Source organism: Lithobates pipiens, unplaced genomic scaffold (genome assembly GCF_037356315.1).
Source record: "Lithobates pipiens isolate NorthernLeopardFrog02 unplaced genomic scaffold, aLitPip1_a1.2 Scaffold_23, whole genome shotgun sequence".
Taxonomy (NCBI): Eukaryota; Metazoa; Chordata; class Amphibia; order Anura; family Ranidae; genus Lithobates; species Lithobates pipiens.
This window is the reverse complement of record NW_027507785.1, coordinates 171,570,775-171,590,700: the sequence shown is the minus strand read 5'-3', so window position 1 is coordinate 171,590,700 and position 19,926 is coordinate 171,570,775. Positions and strand designations below refer to the sequence as shown.

At 39.9% G+C, this 19,926-nt stretch overlaps 1 protein-coding gene across 4 annotated transcripts in view; it reads right to left on the bottom strand.

Annotated features, from left to right (window-relative positions):
* Nucleotides 1–19,926, bottom strand: part of SELL (selectin L) — a 312,696-nt gene that overhangs the window by 155,005 nt on the left and 137,765 nt on the right. For 3 of the 4 annotated variants that reach the window (XM_077452613.1, XM_077452614.1, XM_077452611.1), the window contains 3 exons: nucleotides 14,358–14,465; nucleotides 10,531–10,716; nucleotides 8,008–8,214 (listed from right to left, as the gene is read on the bottom strand). In XM_077452613.1, coding sequence (XP_077308739.1) covers nucleotides 8,008–8,214; nucleotides 10,531–10,716; nucleotides 14,358–14,465 — 501 coding nt within the window. The remainder of the gene's footprint in view (nucleotides 1–8,007; nucleotides 8,215–10,530; nucleotides 10,717–14,357; nucleotides 14,466–19,926) is intronic. The other variant, XM_077452612.1, reaches the window with a different exon arrangement.

The following is a 19,926-nucleotide window of genomic DNA, read 5'->3' as shown; positions in this document are numbered from 1 at the left end:
AGAGGCAATCAAATACCATCAAAAGAAAGCTCTATTTGTGGGAAGAAAAGGACGCAAATTTTGTTTGGGTACAACATTGCATGACCGCGCAATTACCAGTTAAAGCAGCGCAGTGCCAAATTGTAAAAAGACCTCTGGTCATTTACCAGCAAAATGGTCCGGTCTGAAAGTGGTTAAAGTAGCACAGTGTTGAATAGCAAAAAATGCTCTGGTCATGAAGGGGGAAGAACCTTCCGGAGGTCAAGTGGTTAATAAATGGAAGGTTTTCCTCTTATTTGCACAAGAGTTTTTTGTAATCTGCACATTATTGTTTGCATTTGCACATTATTATATGTTTAACCCCTTGGCACCGGCTCCTGACAGCCCTTTAAGGGGTTTGGCATTTTTGGAGGTGGGGTTTGTGACCATGTGACCGCCGTGATTCGTAAGACACGCTTGGGAGCTTTTTGTGAGCTGCCGGAGACTGTGTCGGGAATGGGGTCTCGGCACAGCTCTATTGGCATTTATGCACGCAAATAAGTGGCCCCTCTGCACTAAGGCCCAGACACTGAGAGGCCGCATATTTGTGTGCTGTTGGCATCTAGGGGTTAAGTGGTTGTAAAGGCTGAAGGTTTTTTACCTTAATGGAAAAGAGAGAGCAGCTGTGTTACTTTCTCTTTACCTCTTCATTGAACAAAGTGGGAGCAGCAGGAGCCATTTTCTTCTGCTGCTGTCAATCAAATCTAGTAATGAGGGAGTGTGGGGGCTGAGCCGCACGGTGTGCCAATAGACACACACAGGGTGACTTGGGATTGAGCCTGCAAGTGAGCCACCATTGGAAGTGGCTTTGTCAGGGCTGGGCTCAGCCCTTCCTTTTCAAAGCTGGCCGCTCAGCTGGTGGCTAATTGCCAGCTCCTATTTCTCCACAGTGATTCACCTGTTGATGATATCCGGCTCCGTCAGTCCTGCCTACTTAAGCCATCCAGTCAAGATGATCTCTGCCTTCGCCTTGGTCACATCTCTAAAGACTCTCTCCTGTGTTCCTGTTAAAGACTTGCTTGGCTGACATTCCTTTTGGCTCCAGATCCTGCTTGCTGTTCTACGCTCATCTCTGGCTCCCTGACGTTTTGGCTTGTCTGACTATCTGTTTTGGTTCCTGACCTCTGGCTATGTTTTGACTACATTTACTCTGTTTCCCTTTTTTTTTTTTTCTTAAACAAGTGTGATTTAACTGTACTTCTATCTCAGTCTGATTCATGGTTTCTGACAGTCTTCCTATGAGTGACACATGGAGAAGAGGAGGCTCAAGGATAAGTATAACATGTTTGTTATTTAAAAAAAATACTTTAGAACCACTTTAATAGATTGTATCATGCACAGCTTCTGGTAGAGTTATGCACCAAAGATTTTTGAACAAAAAGATTTCTTGCATTTTTCACAGGGTTGTTCGTTTTAGGAAAAATGTTTTGATTATAGATACACTTTAATTGAGTAATAATTAAAAATCTTTCTGTTTGGAGGAGAAGTTAGAGTATTAATGGATATGTTAAACCATTTTTCTTTTTTTACTTCTCTTATTGCTTTTTTTTCTAGATCCTTTTTTTCTAATACTTTTTAAAATGTTTGGCGTTCTATTCTGGCTAATTTCTTGATGGGTATTTTTGTTGTGTGTGTACTAGTGATGGGAAGGTGGGGCAGGATGTTATAGTTAATTCTTAGTAAGTTAATTCTTACCAGATATGGATATCTTCTACAGTGTTTGCAGTCTCATGTTTACAGTTTTTGTATTTTTTTTTTATTGATTTTGTTTAGTATTTTTTTTTATTGCACAGGTACATGTGTCTGTTAATTAGAGTCCATATTTAATTATTGGTCTGAAAACTCAGTTATATATTTAGATCATAAGCAATAGGTGCTCTGAGTGTTTAACTCATTTTTAAATTCAAAGTATGGGAGTTAGTTAGCTTCCCTAGGGGTTGGTGTATAACTATTGACCCCACTGTTTCTGAAGCTTTGTACTTAGTAATGAGCCCTGTATTAAAGGTTTATTCATTTTTTCTGAATTTGTATGGATGTTAGAGTCAGAGATATAGGTGAGGTTTCACTATTCCTAAACTCTTCTTGAGCTTTCAGGCCCCGTTTACGCTTGTGCGATAAGGAATTGTGTTAAGAAACTGCACAATTCTGCCTGTGATTCCAAATTGAAGCAAAACATGCAACAGCACGTTTGAGTGCCATTCATCTTGAATGGCACCCCAAAGGCAGGGCAATATTGCTGTGATTGTCGTGTGACAAAATTAATTGCGGCATATCACGTGTGTAAAGTCACGTCTGGATCAGGGCTCCCTGAGCTTCTTTGGCACAACAAGTATACATAGGGCAGCCCAATCAAGTAAATGGGCTGCCCAATGCGCAACAAGCAGAAATGCGTGCAAATCATGCTTTTCAAAATGCTATTGGGAACCCACATTCCTGCTTAACAACATATGAAAGGGCCCTTAATAATGAAATGTTTTATTGAGGTGGATCTGGAGGTGGTAAAACATGGTAACCAAATCAGATTTCAATAAAACAAATATTGTAAATATACAGTATGTCATAAGAAATGATATGTTATATCTTATGATATACAGGACTGTGCAAAAATTTAAGGCAGGTGTGAAAAAAGTTCTGTAAATTAAGAAAGCTTTCAGTAATAGAAGTGTTTATTATAGTTTATTTTTATCAGTTAACAAAGAACGTGCCATTGACTGTATGACATATACATATTTGTTAGGGGTTGTTGTCCTTCTGCAGAATAAATTAGGGGCCAATCACATGCCTCTCTGATGGTATTGCCTAATGCATAAATATCTGTCTGCATTTCTCAGTATTGAGAACACCATTGATCCTGACCAGATCTCCAATTCTTTTTCCAGAAATGCAGTCACAAACCCGCAAGGAACCTCCAACTTGTTTCACTGTTGCCTGAAGACACTTACTATTGTACCACTCTCTAGCCCTTCAGCAAACAAACTGCCTTCTTCTACAGTCAAATATTTCACATTTTGTCTAATCAGTCCAAAGCACCTGCTGCAATTTTTCTGCACCCCAGGTCCTATGTTTTAATATATAGTTGAGTCACTAAGCCTTGTTTCCACATCTGAGATGTGGCTTTTTGGCCATAATTCTTCCATGCAGACCACTTCTGGCCAGACATCCAGATGTTCAGGCAGTAGATGGGTGTACCTGGGTCCAACTGGTTTCCACCAGTTATCTTCTGAAGGCACTGTAAGTAAGCATGATGTGTCTTTCATCTGCTGCATTACATTTCCTTTGGTCCTTAATCTTGCTTGTTCCTTTGTGCTTCTTCAAAAGAGCGGAAACAGCACATCTTGAAACCCTAGTCTGCTTTGAAATCTTAGCCTGGGAGAGACCTTTTTGATGTATTATAACTACCTTGTGTGCCCAGTCTTGCCATGGTGTATGACCAGTGACATGAAATTGTCTTCCACAACCTCACCTTAGTAGTAAAGTTTGGCTGTTCCTCACCCAGTTTTAAGCCTTCTAAACAGCTGTTTCAGTTAATGACCTACTTATGAGATTGATGAGCATTACCACCTGTTTGGTATAATTGGTTAATTATACACCTGACTCTAATTCTACAAAATCTTTGACTTTGTGCAAATTGTACAAAGTGTGCAAGTGCAAGAATTGATGCTGGTTTGAAGCCAAAAGGTAATCACACCAAATAATGATTTGATTTAGATTTTTCTTCTGTTCGCTCACTTTGAATTTCGTAAATTGATAAAAAAAAAAAAATTAAATTATATTTTTGAAATCATTCTTACCTTACAGCATTTCTTTCCAGTTCTTTTCATCAGCTAGAATATTGAAGTTTTTTCATGTCCAGTTTTTTTAAATATTTTTTCTAAACATGCATTTTCTGTTTTTACTGAGTAAACAGGTATGCATTTAGTTTTTATAAATAGATGTTACATACCATACCCGTCACCAAATAAACCAGGAAATACGTTGAAGGGATTTATGAATCTTAAATGTAGTTATGTTTTATTTTTTGGGGGGCGTGTCACCCTGTTTACCTATCACATTGATCACCAGGATTAAATGACATCTCTTACATATTATCCAGTGCAACATCCTTCTTGGATGGAGACCAATATATTTTGAACAAGTTTATACCTTAGCTTTCTAATTATTTTGGGGTTTCAAAACATTACTCAGATGTCTGTAATTAAATACACAATTACTTCTCAAACATGTACCTTGCTCAGTCTCAGATAGAACACCACATGATAACTCGTCTGTAATCTTCCTTCCATTTTTTTGTAATCTTGATTATTTGGAGTTTCCAGAGATTTTTTTATGATTTATCATTTTATCACTTTCGTCAATTCCGACACTACCAACATGGTAAAATGTCACAAAGACTCCCTTTAGTAGATTGGGACCACTTTGGCTCCAGCAACATTACCCAAATATGTATTTGGTAATATGGCTATGGTCTGGGGACTTTTTAATATGTTGTGCATCCCCCCCCCCCATGGTTGCTAATGATTACTTATGACAAAAAAGAAAATTTAGCGCTATGTTAAATACATACATACAAATATGCATGAAACATAACTATATATAAAGTGCTAGTTTCAAGCATATGTGATGCGTGAACCAAACAAAAAATAGAAAGAATGTTCAATATAAATATTATAGTGGCTATTCCATAAACAGTCTCCAAAGTGCAAATCCAATTACAGTCCAGGTGAAAAATGGTTCCAATGAATAGGTGTAAGAATCCCACTTTTAAGTAAATTCATTTAGAATAGGGGAAACACCACCACCACCGTGAGTATGGAGGAAGCTTACCGGAAAATGTAGACATAGCGGGGCTTATGCCACCTAAGTCACAATAGGCTTGTATGTTTAGACCAGCCCGGTAAGGATTACAGGTCCTCTGTCTCATCTCGAATATCAGACCATCAGTAGCAAAATAATTTCCAGAAACATCAAATGGAAGGCAGAAACTTGGTATCATGTAGAGGACCATGCAAATAAAGAAATAACATAGCGTGATACCGTTTACAAAAAAAGATTGTTTAACCACTTGACCATGATCTGCAAGGTAGTCCATCTGACAGGTTTCGACTACAGAGTCGTCATCTGGGGTTCGGACCCCCCCAGCAACATCGCTTATAAAGAAATGGTGACCCCAATTTGCACATGACGCCGAAGAACTTCCGCCTAGCGTGATTTCCGGTTGAAAACGTGACGTAAAATCCGCAGCTTCAAGTATCAATAAAATCAACTATATATCATGTCATAAGTACATGAGAGGCATTTAAATATAATCCCGAACATTTATCACCAGGACTAAAGACACATTCAGCATACAAATGCTACACTCATACAGTCAACAGCCAAGCCTCGCTATCACCGCGAGTATCTCATGTACTTATGACATAATATATAGTTGATTTTATTGATACTTGAAGCTGCGGATTTTACGTCACGAACTTCCGGTTTTCAACCCGGAAATCACGCTAGGTGGAAGTTCTTCGGCGTCGTGTGCAAATTGGGGTCACCATTTCTTTATAAGCCATACTGCTGGGGGGGTCCACACCCCAGATGACGACACTGTAGTAGAAACGCGTCGGGGGACTCCCTTGCAGGTATTGCTTACATATGTTTATACACTGATCTTATACTCCTGAAATGTGAGTGTTTTACTTTTTATATTAACCACTTAACAACCAGCCCATAGCCGAATGATGGCTACAGGGTGGTTGTTTAACTCTGGGAGGCCGTCATATGACGTCCTCCCAGAATTGCGCTCTCGCGCGCCCCCTGGGGCGCGCACTCGAGAGCATGTGGACCCGGTGCATCACAGATCACGGTAAACGGCCGCTCATTGCGGCCGTTTACCACGTGATCGCTCCGTCAAGTGAACAATAAAAAAAATATTTTTTTTTAAAGCGCCCCTGTCCCCATGTGCTCATATGCAGAAGCGAACGCATACGTAAGTCCCGCCCACATATGAAAACAATGTTCAAACCACACATGTGAGGTATCACTGAGAAAGTTAGAGAAATAATTCTAGCCCTAGACCTTCTCTGTAACTCAAAACATGTAACCAGTAAAAAAAAATTTAAGCGTCGCCTATGGGGATTTTTAAGTAGCGACGTTTGGCGCCATTCCACGACCGTGTGCAATTTTGAAGAGTTACATGTTAGGTATCTATTTACTCGGCGTAACTTCATCTTTCACATTATGCAAAAATTGGGCTAACTTTCCTGTGTTTTTCTTTTTTTAAGCACAAAACCGTTTTTTTTTCAAAAGAAAGCATTCAAAAAATTGCTGCGCAAATACCGTGTGAGATAAAAAGTTGCAACGACCACCATGTATTCTCCAGGGTGTTTGCTAAAAAAACATATATATAATGTTTTGGGGTTCTATGTAATTTTCTAGCAAATAAATTATGATTTTTACACGTAGGAGAGAAATGTCAGAATTGTCCTGGGTGCTCCACAATGCCTGATGGTGCTCCCTGCATGTTGGGACTCTGTATGTGGCCACACTGTGTAAAAGTCTCACACATGTGGTATCGCCGTACTCGGGAGTAATAGCAGAATGTGTTTTGGGGTGTAATTTGTGGTATGCATATGCTGTGTGTGAGAAATAAACTGATAATATGACAATTTTGTGAAAAAAAGTAAAAAAAAATCTTGATTTTGCAAAGAATTGTGGGAAAAAATGACAACTTCAAAAAACTCATCATGCCTCTTACTAAATACCTTGGAATGTCTTCTTTCCAAAAAGGGGTCATTTGGGGGGTATTTGTACTTTTCTGGCATGTTAGGGTCTCAAGAATTGAAGTAGGCCGTCGGTACTTCAGGTGTGATCAATTTTCAGATATTGGCACCATAGCTTGTGGACTCTATAACTTTCACAAAGACCAAATAATATCCACCAATGTGTACTTATTTTTACTAAAGATATGTAGTAGTATAAATTTTGGCCAAAATGTATGAAGTAAAATTACTAATTTGCTAAATTTTATAACAGAAACAAAGAAAAAAATCATTTTTTTACAGAATTTTCTGTCTTTTTTCTTTTATAGCACAAAAAATAAAAAAACCGAGCGGTGATTAAATACCACCAAAAGAAAGCTCTATTTGTGTGAAAAAAAGGACAAAAACTTCATATAGGTCCAGTGTTGCATGACTGAGTAATTGTCATTCAAAATGTGAGAGCACCGAAAGCTGAAAATTGGTCTGGTTATTAAGGGTGTTTAAGTGCCCAGTGGTCAAGTGGTTAAACAATCTTTTTTTGTAAACGGTATCACGCTATGTTAGTTCTTTATTTGCATGGTCCTGTACATGATACCAAGTTTCCGCCTTCCATTCGATGTTTCTGGAAATTATTTTGCTACTGATGGTCTGATATTCGAGATGAAACAGAGGGCCGGTCTGAACATATAAGCCTATTGTGACTTAGGTGGTATAAGCCCCGCGTCTACATCTTCTGGTAAGCCTCCTCCATACTCACGGTGGTGGTGGTGTTCACTTAAAAGTGGGATTCTTACACCTATTCACTGGAACCATTTCTCACCTGGACTGTAATTGGATTTGCACTTTGGAGAGTGTTTATGGACTAGTCACTATAATATTTATATTGAACGTTCTTTCTATTTTTTGTTTGGTTCACGCATCACATATGATTGAAACTAGCACTTTATATGTAATGTTTCACGCATATTTGTATGTATGTATTGCAACATAGCGCTACTTTTTTGTACTTTTATGCTTTTGTCTACAGCAGTGTTGGCTGCTAAGTTGCAAAATAGTTTTTTCATAGCGCAGTATATACACTTTTTTTTTAATGATCACTTATGGGGCAGAATTTCAGCCTACAATGTTTCTTTTTAAAATGTTGGCTAGGGCCCCATTGGGAAGAACTGCAGCTTAACATTTTTAGAACTATATCTCTTAAGTTTAGTACCTAAAATATGTGTTAAATTAAAATACATTGTACCTCGGCCTTTAATTTCTGTACCTGAACAATGTGGAGTTGTTTCACTCCAGTTCCCAGAAGAAAGACACTGGATATTATCCATTCCATTCAGGAAAAATCCATCAAAACATTCAAAGTGGCAGAGGGATTCAAAACTGAAATTTCCCCAAGGATGGGAACAATTCATATATGTCAATGGTTCATTTAGCAAATGGGGACACTGTACAACTGTAAGAAAATACAGACATATATGTATTAGCGTTACATTATTTTAAGATTGTGTATTTTAAGTAAAACTACATTACCATTTCTTTTCTAATATTCAAACAACATTTGTGCACCGCAGACATACTAAAACTTTGAAAATCTGAATCTGGTTGAATGAATTAAAGAAAAGGGTACTTCAAACTGATATTATATAGTCCTTTGTTATCCATCAGGGATAAAGTCCCGCACTTTTATCACAAAGGAGAATGACATGAGAAGGTCAAAGACAATCAAGGAATCATTGCATAAAAAAGGTTCAAAAACTGTGCTGATGTCACAAATAACTCTAATGCCCTGTACACACAGTTGGATTTTCTGACAGAAAATGTTTGATGGGAGCTTTTTGGTCAGAAATTCTGACCGTGTCTAGGCTCCATCGGATATTTTCCATCGAAATTCACCGTAACATAAAATTGGAGATCTGGATCTCAAATTTTCCGACAACAAAACCTGTTGTTGGAAATTCCGATCGTGTGTACACATAAAGTTCCACGCATGCTCGGAATCAAGCAGAAGTGCCACACTGGCTATTGAACTTTTTCTTGGCTTGTCGTACGTGTTGTACGTCACCGCGTTGTTGACGTTCGCAATTTCCGACCACCTTTGTGTGACCGTGTGTATGCAAGACAAGTTTGAGCCAACATCCGTCTAAAAAAATCCATGGATTTTGTTGTCGGAATGTCTGATCAATGTCCAATCGTGTGTACGGGGCATAAGTGTTTGTGAATAACAGCAGCGACTAAACCATGTGATATAACCACAGTCAGAAGCAGAATAAAAAAAAAAAATGACCGCACTTGCTACACACTAATCAGAGTGAACCAAAAACAATCAATAAATTGTAATAACACATAAGAAGAGAAAGAAGTCCACATGAAGAAGTAATAAATTGTAGAGAATTTCTTCAAATAAAGTCCATCAAGATTCCTAAACCAAGATATGTAGAAGCTCCTTCTGTGAAAACCACCCCCTCAATCAACAGGCGCACTTACCAGATCATGTTGACCCTCTATCTCTAGAGAGGTCAGACGAGTTCAAATCTTAACCCTCAATTAGATATAGTGGATGGAAATACACTCCTGAGCTCCCCCTGCCTATTGGACGTAGAGGCACAGGGGTGGTAAGGCTCGGGACTGCCAGCTACCCTCTTCCGCTATAAGTGTAGGCAAGCTGGGAGTAGGCACTTAGCTGGAGCTACAGCATGGTACAACATGCTGCACTAGTCATCTGTCCGAAGGGAAGCCAGGGATAATTCTCTACAATTTATTACTTTTTCACATAGACTTTTTTCTTTTATTATGATTTATTGATTGCTTTTGGGTTCACTCTGATTATTTTGTAACAAACACAGCTTTTTTTTTTTTTAATCATAGAATCTTAGAAGACCTTTCGGAAAAGATATCAAGCTCGTGAAGCCTTCTTTATATAGGGAACAGCAACATTTAAACAGTGCAGCCTTCATTTATGCAGAAACCACTGTTATGCCCTGTACACACGATCAGACTATCTATATGCTATATAGTATCAAATGAGAACACAATTTTGAAATAATATTTGTTTGAATGTCAATATACATTATATGTTATTGATTTCTATTGTATATCACTATGACACTTTATTTATAACTTAATATTGGGATTTAGTGCTACACTTTATTTGTTTTATTTATTATATTGCATTTTTACTGCTGCCTATGGCAGCACTGGCAAAACTTACCCTTGCTTCCGGACACTGTCAATGCCAGGAAAGAAATTGGGGGAATAGGTGTCTTAAAGACCGAAGACACAGACAGCAATGACAGGGATTCTAAATGTACTTCATTCTTCCCAGTAGGATTTTTTTTAAATATCTCTTTATTCGTTTTTTTTTACATATCCATTATACATTTCACCATTTACATTAATCGCTCTCAGTAGGAATTTAATTTGAAATCAAATCACTAGAATAACAAATTATTCAGTAGAGAAACTCTGATCCATTCACTAAAATCATTTACTCTAAATATGAAGGTACTTTGGTTTCTTTTTATATATCATTTATAAAGAACTGTTAATATGTCATGCCCCCCACCCCCATGGTTGCTGATGTTTACTTATGAAATGGCATTGTGTCTCTGGTGCAGTATTTCAGCCTACAATGTCTTTTTTTTTAATGTTGGCTAGGGTCCCACTGGGTAGAACTGTAGCTTACAATTTTTAGAACTATACCTCTTAATTTTAATACCTAAAATATGTGTTAAATACAAATACATTGTACCTTGCCCTTTAATTTCTGTACCTGAACAACGTGGAGTTGCTTCACTCCAGTTCCCAGAAGAAAGACACTGGATATTATCCATTCCATTCAGGAAAAATCCATCAAGACATTCGAAATGGCAGAGGGATTCAAAACTGAAATTTCCCCAAGGATGGGAACAATTCATATATGTCAATGGTTCATTTAGCAAATGGGGACACTGTACAACTGTAAGAGAATACAGACATATATTTATTATAGTACATTATGTTAAAATGGTATATTTTAAGTGAAACTACATTGCACTTTTTTTTTAATTGTTAAATAACATTTGTGCACTGCATACATACTAAAACGTTTAAAATCCAAATAATTTGAATAATTTGTCAATTAAAGAAGAGGGTACTTCAAACTGATATTATAAAGTCCTTTGTTATTGATCAGGGACAGAGTCCCCCAGCATTTTTATGACAAAGGAGAATGACATGAGAAGGTCAAAGACAATCATAGAAGACCTTTCAGAAAACGTATCAATCTCATAAAGACTTCTTTATTTATGGAACAGCAACATTTAAACCGTGCAGCCTTCCATGTTCTTGAGTGCAATCTGACTTTCATCATACATTTCAATCAGAGTGAGCTCTATGGGGACAAGCTTATTAAGGCATACCTAATGTCTTTAGACATTGTTTTGAACTTGAAGTTTTAGGCTTACAGTGTACATTGAAGGTCTTTAACTGGTTAAACCTGCTTTATTCTTTTTACTTAGTGTATTTATCACTTTTAATAGGAAGCTGAATATTCCTGGTCTGACAAAGTCTTGAATATAAATGTCAGCTAATCATTAACCCACACTTTTGCAGGTCTGCATCTTGATCTTTGGAAGAATAATACGTGCCAAATACAGTTAAAAATCCTTAATTCTATACAGGGCTGGACTGGGACAGAAATTTGGCCCTGGATTTCATCCAGACCGGCCCACTTACATTTTGAGTGTCTCATGAGCAGCCCCCTTACATCAGAGTGTCCCATGAGCAGCCCCCTTACATCAGAGTGTCCCATGAGCAGCCCCTTTACATCAGAGTGTCCCATAAGCAGCCCCCTTATATCAGAGTGTCCCATGAGCAGCCCCCTTACATCAGAGTATCCCATGAGCAGCCCCCTTACATCAGAGTATCCCATCAGCACCCCCTTACATCAGAGTGTCCCATCACCGCCCCCTTATATCAGAGTGGCCCACTGAGCCATCAAACCAACGGGAAACTCCCGGTAGTCCCGATGGCCAGTACATGCCTGATTCTATATAGTGTTAACAATGCTTAGCAGCTATATTGTGTCTTTACTGCTGCCTGTGGCAGCACTGACAACACTTCCTGACACTGTCAATGCTGGGAAAGAAATTGGTGGAATAGGTGTCTTAAAGACTGAAGACACAGACAGTAATGACAGGGTTGTAAATGCTCTTCATTCTTCCCAGTAGGAATTTAATTTGAAATCAAATCACTAGAATAACAATTTATTTACTAGAGAAACTCTAAGCTATTTGTTCACTAAAATCATTTACACTAAATAAAATTATGAAGCTACCATACATTCATCTTCTAAAAGCAAGTTACAATATTTTACCATCTCATTATCTATAAAAAATATTACAGTCTAGCAGGAGAGATTAATGAAGAAGCTCAAATTGGTTGCAGGTTGCATGTGATATTAATAATCAACAGCAATGACACAGTTAGTAAATATGCTCTCAGTTAGCCTCTATGGACATGGGGAAACGGTGAAAGAGGCCCTGATGTCACTGGTGGCAGAGTAATAATATTAAAAGAAAGGCATATTGATTATGAATAGGAATGGCAACAGATGAAATAAAACTTGATTAAAGAAATTATGTCACCAGTCTTCACCTAAATAACCTTTGCAGAAGTTGGAGTCAACAAATGCTAACATGCATCTTCCCATTTTTTTTTACTTTTTTATATCTAATGTTCTGGGCAAAGTAAAATTTGCAGGAAGTTTTATTTTTGGTGTATTATATTATCAGGGGAGGCTTATTAGAAGAAAAAATTGCTGAAATAGCAACTTCTGTGTATTTTAATGTCTTTTTTGGTTTCCTTGACAAATAACAAATAAAGTAACCAACATATATGTGTAGTTTTTCCTGTTTTCTATGGGCCCCATTCACACTAGAATGCGGTGCGGTTTCCCACGCCACATTCCAAACACACTGCCGTTCCGATCTGCAATGGGTGTCGGTGCAAAGGTAATGACACCTCAAATGCAGGTCGCAAAATTGGTGCGTTTGCCATCATGTGATCTGGTTTTAGTGCATTTCAAAATGTAGTGCATGCATTACTTTTGATGCAGTGCGGTGAGATTTTAGCCCATTCATAATGAATGGGCTAAAATCACACTGCAGAATTGCATGTGAATTGCACAGGAACCTGCATTCCAATGCAGTTCCTAGTGTGAATGGACCCTAAAAAAAAAAACACATAATAGCAAAATATACCAAAAACAAACAGGAAAAAAACACAAGGAAAGGCCAAGAAACTGTTAACAACATTTATACTTATTTTTTTAGGTTTTTTTTTTTTTTTTTACTTACGAGTTAACATCTACAAATGCTCTAAAAGTAAGTAAGTGAGTAAAACCTATTTTTAGTTTTAACTTGTCATTTTTGGTGAGGTTTATTCTTATGTGAAGTCATTTTACCCTTAGGAAAAGAAAAACTGAGTACAAATTGCCACTAATACACTTTTAACACTAGAGAATGTTTGTGTTACTGTTTCTTCAAATGTTTAATTTGGAAGCCTTGAATAACATAATACGCCATAACATGTAAAAAAAAAAAAAAAAAGTACATAGAATTGATATTAATGGGATTAATTACCTAGAAACCCATTCACATTTAATAAAAGGTAAAATTAGTTCCTAATAATCAGAGCAGGTTAAATGACGACAATAGTAATTCCCAAATGTACTTAGCTAACGTTGAATGAATCCATTCATATGCTAGGAGGAAGGTTTAGTGATGGGGTGTGAGAAGGTTGATGTGTTTCTGTCAGAGCCAAAGAGGGCAACAATGGCTGTGTGTGTACACACATCACACAACTATTATCAAAAAAACAGGGCCTGACCTGGCTTCAGCAACAAAATAAATCTTTGATATAGAGCGATCAGGTTATTTAAAGTTATCTGCTAATAGCAGTAACTTCAAATAGCAGTCAAGTTTTTTTTTTTTTTTCAGCTTCCTTCGGAATAAGAAAGCAACATTGGCAACATTGCAGAAAACCTGATTTAGTTGAAAAAATCAAGTTTGCTGAAATTCACAAATCATCCCTAATAGAGAATCCTACAGAAGGCAACGAGTTCCCCAAGTTTCGTGTTGTGGGATCTACACAAACAAATGAGAAATGGAGGAGCAAGAGCACAGACACAAGATAGCTAGGTATTAACAGAACCTCTCAGAATTATTGGACTGCTATAACCGCTTTGCTCAACACATCACAAATAAAAAACAAAAAACTTTGTTACTCCATACTGCTGCAAAAGCTTGAATTAAAGAGTAATTGATATTCCACTTTAAGTGTTGCAAGATGCCTTCTTCAACTAGAATTCAATTAATGTTGTAATCAAATTTCACTAATGCGAGTATGTGTTAAACATTATCTCTAATGAGTCAGCAATATGTGGATTCAAATATGCTTGAGACAAACATAGACCTATATTAAGACAAAAAAGTTTTTCAAAAAAGAAACAAAAATTTATACATTTAAAAAAATAAAATAAAAAAAAATTCTCAGTAGGCCACTTGGTCTTTTTTCTGTGTCACTCTATGTTTCTATATTTCAATAAAAGATCCTTACCATGCTGACACAGATCTCCATAAAATCCTGCATGACAAGCACAGGTGAAGTTGTTGATTGTCTCAATGCATTCACCATGGCCACTGCATGATGTACTATTGCATGAGGCTGGCAAGAAAAAAAACATAAAATTTAAATTATTATTATTATTATCGTTATTATAATACAGGATTCATATAGTGCCGCCAGTTTTCGCAGCACTTTTCAACAATAGGGCACACAATACAATTACAATACAATTCAATAGAGGAGGAATTTAGAGGGCCCTGATCTTTAGAGATTACGATCTAGGAGGGAGGGTCAAGTTATACAAAAGGGTAATAGCTGTGGGGATGAGCTAATAGAGAAAATAGTTCCGGTTTGTGGGATGGAGGCAGGATAGGCTTCTCTGAAGAGGAAAGTTTTCAGGGATCGCCTAAAAGTGGATAAATTGGAGACAGTCTCACAGATTGGGGTAGCGAATTCCAGAGGATGGGCAGGGCTCGGGAGAAGTCCTGGAGGTGGATATGGGAGGAGGTGATGAGGGAGCTAGAGAGCAGGAGGTCTTGGGAGGAATGAAGAGGGCGATTAGGTTGGTATTTTGAGATTAGGCTAGTGATGTAGCTGGGGGCAGAGTTGTGGATGGCTTTGTAACTTAATGTTAGTATTTTCAATTTAATTTGTTGGGTAAGTGGCAGCCAATGGAGGGATTGGCAGAGAGGGGTAGTAGACACTGTGCAGTTTGTAAGGTGGATGAGTCTGGCAGCAGCATTCATGATGGACTGAAAGGGGGATAGTCTATTTACAGGTAAGCCAATGAGGAGGGAGTTGCAGTAGTCAAGGCCAGAGATAACCAGGGAGTGAATCAGGAGCTTTGTGGTTTCCTTGGTTAGAAAGGGACGTAGTTTGGAGATGTTGTGGAGGTTGAGGTGGCAAGTTTTGGAAAGTGATTGGATGTGGGGTCGAAAGGAGAGTTCAGGGTCCAGGATAACACCTAGCACGCTGACATGTGGGGATGAGTAGATGGTTGTGCCATTGCTCTTGACAGAGAAGTCAGGGGAAGAAGCACGTGGGGGAGGAAATATTATAAGCTTGGTTTTGGACAAGTTGAGTTTGAGGAAGTGGTGTGGCATTCATACAGATATGTCTGTTAGTAAGTTAGTGATGCGTGAAGAGACTGATGGAGTGAGTCGAGAGGTGGAGAGATAGATTTGTGTGTCGCCACCGTAGACATGATATTGAAAGCCATGAAAGAGCAGACCCAGGGAAGAGGTGTAGATTGAAAATAAAAGAGGTCCAAGAACAGAACCTTGGGGGACCCCGACGGAGAAGGGAAGAGGAGTGGAGGAAGTAGAATTGTAAGTGACACTGAAGGTGCATTGGGATAGGTAGGATGAGAGCCACTGAAGAGCAGTGTAAAGTTTTTTGAGGAGCAGGGGGTGGTCAACCGTATCAAAGGCAGCTGAAAGGTCCAGAAGTAGGAGTACAGAATAGTGTCCATTGTTTTTTGCAGTTAGTAGGTCATTTGTGAGTTTTAAAAGAGCAGTTTCTGTGGAGTGTTGAGGGCGAAATCCAAATTGAAGGGGATCAAAAAGGTTAATCTTAATGAGGTGGTCATTCAGTTGGTTGTAAACCAGTCGTTCAAGGAGTTTAGATGAAAAGGGGAGCAAGTAGGTTTTTAAGATTGGTAGGGTCCAAGGACAGCTTTAAGTTTGGGGGTGACCAGTGCATGTTTTAGAGCACTGGGGAAATTGCCAAAGGTGAGGGAGAGATTGAAGATGTGGGTTAGAGTGTGTAGGATAGAGTCAGAGGGCAACCGTAGTTTTGAGAGGAAATAGGGTCCAGGGGGCAGGTGGTTAGGTGGGTGTTAGAAGGGAGTTTAGCAACTTCATCTGTAGTAGCAGATTTTAATAAGGGTAGTGTCAATTGTACCTGTTGTTATGGGGTCTTAACTGGGGGAGATACCTGTAGAGTGGAGATTTTATCACAGATTGTATCAATCTTGTTTTTTGAAGTGATTAGCAATCTCCTGGGCAGTGAGTGAGTCAGTAGGTAGAAGGTGGAAGGATATAAGCATCTTTATTAGGCCGCAGAGTGCATGACTGGCAGGTTTTATCAACAAATAAAAATTAGATTAATACTTCAGAGACAGTAGCCAGTAATGTTGCACTGACTCTGCCTGCACTGTACAGTACCTTGCTGCGAGAATGTGTTTCCAGCGCAATCCCATTGCGCTGGTTCTCGGTGACAGGGTACTGTACATCTCGCGCTCGCTGCAATAGGAAAAACATTTCCCCTCTCTAATAAAAAAACGGCATGGGTTCCCCTCCAAGGGCATACTAGGCCCTTAGGTCTGGTATGGATTTTAAGGTGAACCCCTTACCCCAAAAAATCCATACCAGACCCTTATCCGAGCAAGCCACCCGGCCGGTCAGGAATGGGGGTGGGGACGAGCGAGCGCCACCCTGAACCGTACCAGACCACATGCCTCAACATGGGGGGTGGGTGATTTGGGGAAGGGGGTGCACTGCACCCTCCCTCCCCAAGGCAGCTTGTCCCCATGTCGATGAGGACAAGGACCTCTTCCCGACAACCCTGGTCTGGGGTTGTCGGGGTTTGCGGGCGGGGAGCTTAACAGAATCCGGGAGCCCCCTTTAATAAGGGGGCCCCCAGATCCCGGCCCCCCCACCCTATGTGAATGAGTATGGGGTACATCATACCCCCATTCACCTGGGAGAAAAAAGTGTTAATAAAAAAACATACTAGACAGGTTTTTAAAGTAATTTATTAGGCAGCTCCGGGGGTCTCTTCCGACTTTGGGGGTCTCTTCTTACTCCTCCAATCTCTCAGGCCTCTTCTCCTGGTCTACTGCCTCTTCTCCCAGTCTCCGGTTCTTCTCCCGCTCTCCGGTTCTTCTGTTGGGCTCCTCCGCTATCTTCTGCTCTTTTGCCGCTCTTTTGCTAGCGTTAGCCCGGTCTTCTCCGTCGTCTTCTTCCCCGTTCTCTTCTTCTGATGTTGACACAACACTCTCTCCCACTGTAATGCTGTGTGCGCAACAACTTCTATAACCTGTCTAGTGTGTTTTTTTATTGACACTTTTTTTCCCTCAGGTGAATGGATAGGGGTACGATGTACCCTATACTCATTCACATAGGGTGGGGGGCCGGGATCTGGGGGCCCCCTTATTAAATTGGGCTCCCGGATTGCGATAAGCCCCTGCCCGCAGACCCCAACAACCAACAGCCAGGGTTGGCAGGAAGAGGCCCTTGTCCTCATCAACATGGGGAGAAGGTGCTTTGGGGTGGGGGGCCGCAAGGCGCCCCCTTCCTCAAAGCACCCACCCCCATTTGAGGGCATGTGACCTGGTGCGGTTCAGGGGGGCTCACTCGTCCTCACCCCCTTTCCTGACCGGCCAGGCGGCGTGCTTGGATAAGGGTCTGGTATGGATTCTGGGGGGACCCCCACACCTTTATTTTGACGTAGGGGTTCCCCTTAAAATTCATACCAGACCTAAGGGCCTGGTATGTTCTTGGAGTGGAATCCATGCCGTTTTTTTATTTAAAATTTGGAGTGGAGTTCTCTCTCATGATTCATAGCAAACAGTGCCTGGTATTGGCGGGGATCCAAGTGGTATCCCCATTCATTGAAAGTCGGACGTATGTCGGCTTCAAGGCAGGGCAAAGTCAGATCCAAAGTAGGGCGAGTGTTGTATCGCACCAGTGTGAACCTTGCCTCAAAGGCACAAATGCTTGTCGCTCATTGGGAAAGGAAAAAACAAATGTTTACTTTCTCGATGAGCGAGCCAGCTCGGTGCTGGCTCCCGCGACGGGGCTCGCAGGTGTCAATCTCGCCGATAACAGCGGCGAGATGGACACAACATTGCGGTCACCTACTGTATGTAAGCAGCTATAGTAGGCCACAGCTGAAGAGGGATTGACCATGCAGATTTTAATTAAGAAATCAAGAAATCAAGTTAGAGCATATTATTTTACATAAAAAATACAAAATTCTTGTGCAGACTCAATGCACTTTAAATAAACAGCTTTGGTAGACTGCAATTCTAGAGGTAGACACCAGTCAGGTTTTAATGAAGGAATTAAAATTAGAGTGTATTTTGACAGGAAAAAAAGTCACACAAATTGTACAGACTTGATGCATACTATGTAAGCAGCTGTAGTAGGCCACCGTTTTGCATGGAGACAGCAGGTAGGTTTTGATCAAGAAATCAACACTAGAAATGTTTATTTCACTCAAAAGTCAAAACTATTGTACAGATTTGATACACACTATATAAGCAGCTTTATTGGGCCATAGTTTCTAAGGTAGACACCAGGCAGTAGGGATGAGCCGAACACCCCCCGGTTCGGTTCGCACCAGAACTTTCGAACGGACCCCAAATTCGAACGAACTTTAGAACCCCATTGAAGTCTATGGGACTCGAACGTTCGAAATTAAAAGTGCTAATTTTAACGGCTAATATGCAAGATACTGTCCTACAAAGGGGTTGGGGACCTGGCTCCTGCCCCAGGGGACATGGGTCAATGCCTAAAATGTTTTTAAAAATGGCCGTTTTGGCGGGAGCAGTGATTTTAATGACGATTAAAGTGAGAAAAAAAAAGTGAAATATTCCTTTAAATATGGTGCCTGGGGGGTGTCTGTGGTATGCCTGTGAAGTGCCATGTGTTTCCCGTGTTTAGAACAGTCCCTGCACAAAATGACATTAAACGGAAATAACACCATTTAAAACTGCTTGCGGTTTTAATGTTACATCTGGTTCCTGCAATATGGTTGAAAATCATTGAGAAAAATGGCATGGGTAGCTCTCCCTGCCCATTACCAGCCTATTTGGGTCTTGTATGCATATTAAGGTGAACCCTGTACCCATATTAAAAAAAGGAAATGCGTGTGGCCCCCAGGCCCTATATACTCAGAACAGCAGTATACAGGCGGTGCAAACAAGACAGGTACTGTGTAGGTTTGTTGTGTTAAGTTGAATCTGTTTGTAATTTTCAACTGGTACATTTTTAAATTGTAGCTCCAGTCAAAAAAACTATTTTTAAGCTTTTCGGAAAACATAGGGAAGGGTTATCACCCCTGTATAATTTGTTTTGTCGTCCATCTTTTTTCATCTCACTTGCTGTTGTCTCCTTCCATTTGCAAGTAGGAGATGTTTGTAAATTGGATGTTTGAAAGTAGGGGCCTGCCCTATATGCTCTGCAGAAATGGCGGAACAAGGTGTTGGTTTTGCCACAACATTGTAAGCCCTCAAAGTGACTCTTGGTGGGCGCTGGAGCGCCCTGCTGTGAACGATTATATCAAGAATTGTAATTACATGCCATTGTTGAACAGTGGTAGAAAAATTGACCTTTGGTGGTTGTGGTGCTGGTGCCACAACACTATAAGTCCTCACCGTTACTCTGGGTGGGCACAGGAAGGGGCCCTCCTGTGAAATATTATATCAAGAATTGTAATTACATGTCCCTGTTAAACAGGGGCAGAAAAATTTGGCCTTAGGCACTGCTGCTGGTGCCACCACACTGCAACCTCTCCCATATACTCTAGTTTTATTGCAGGAATTAGCCCTGCTGCA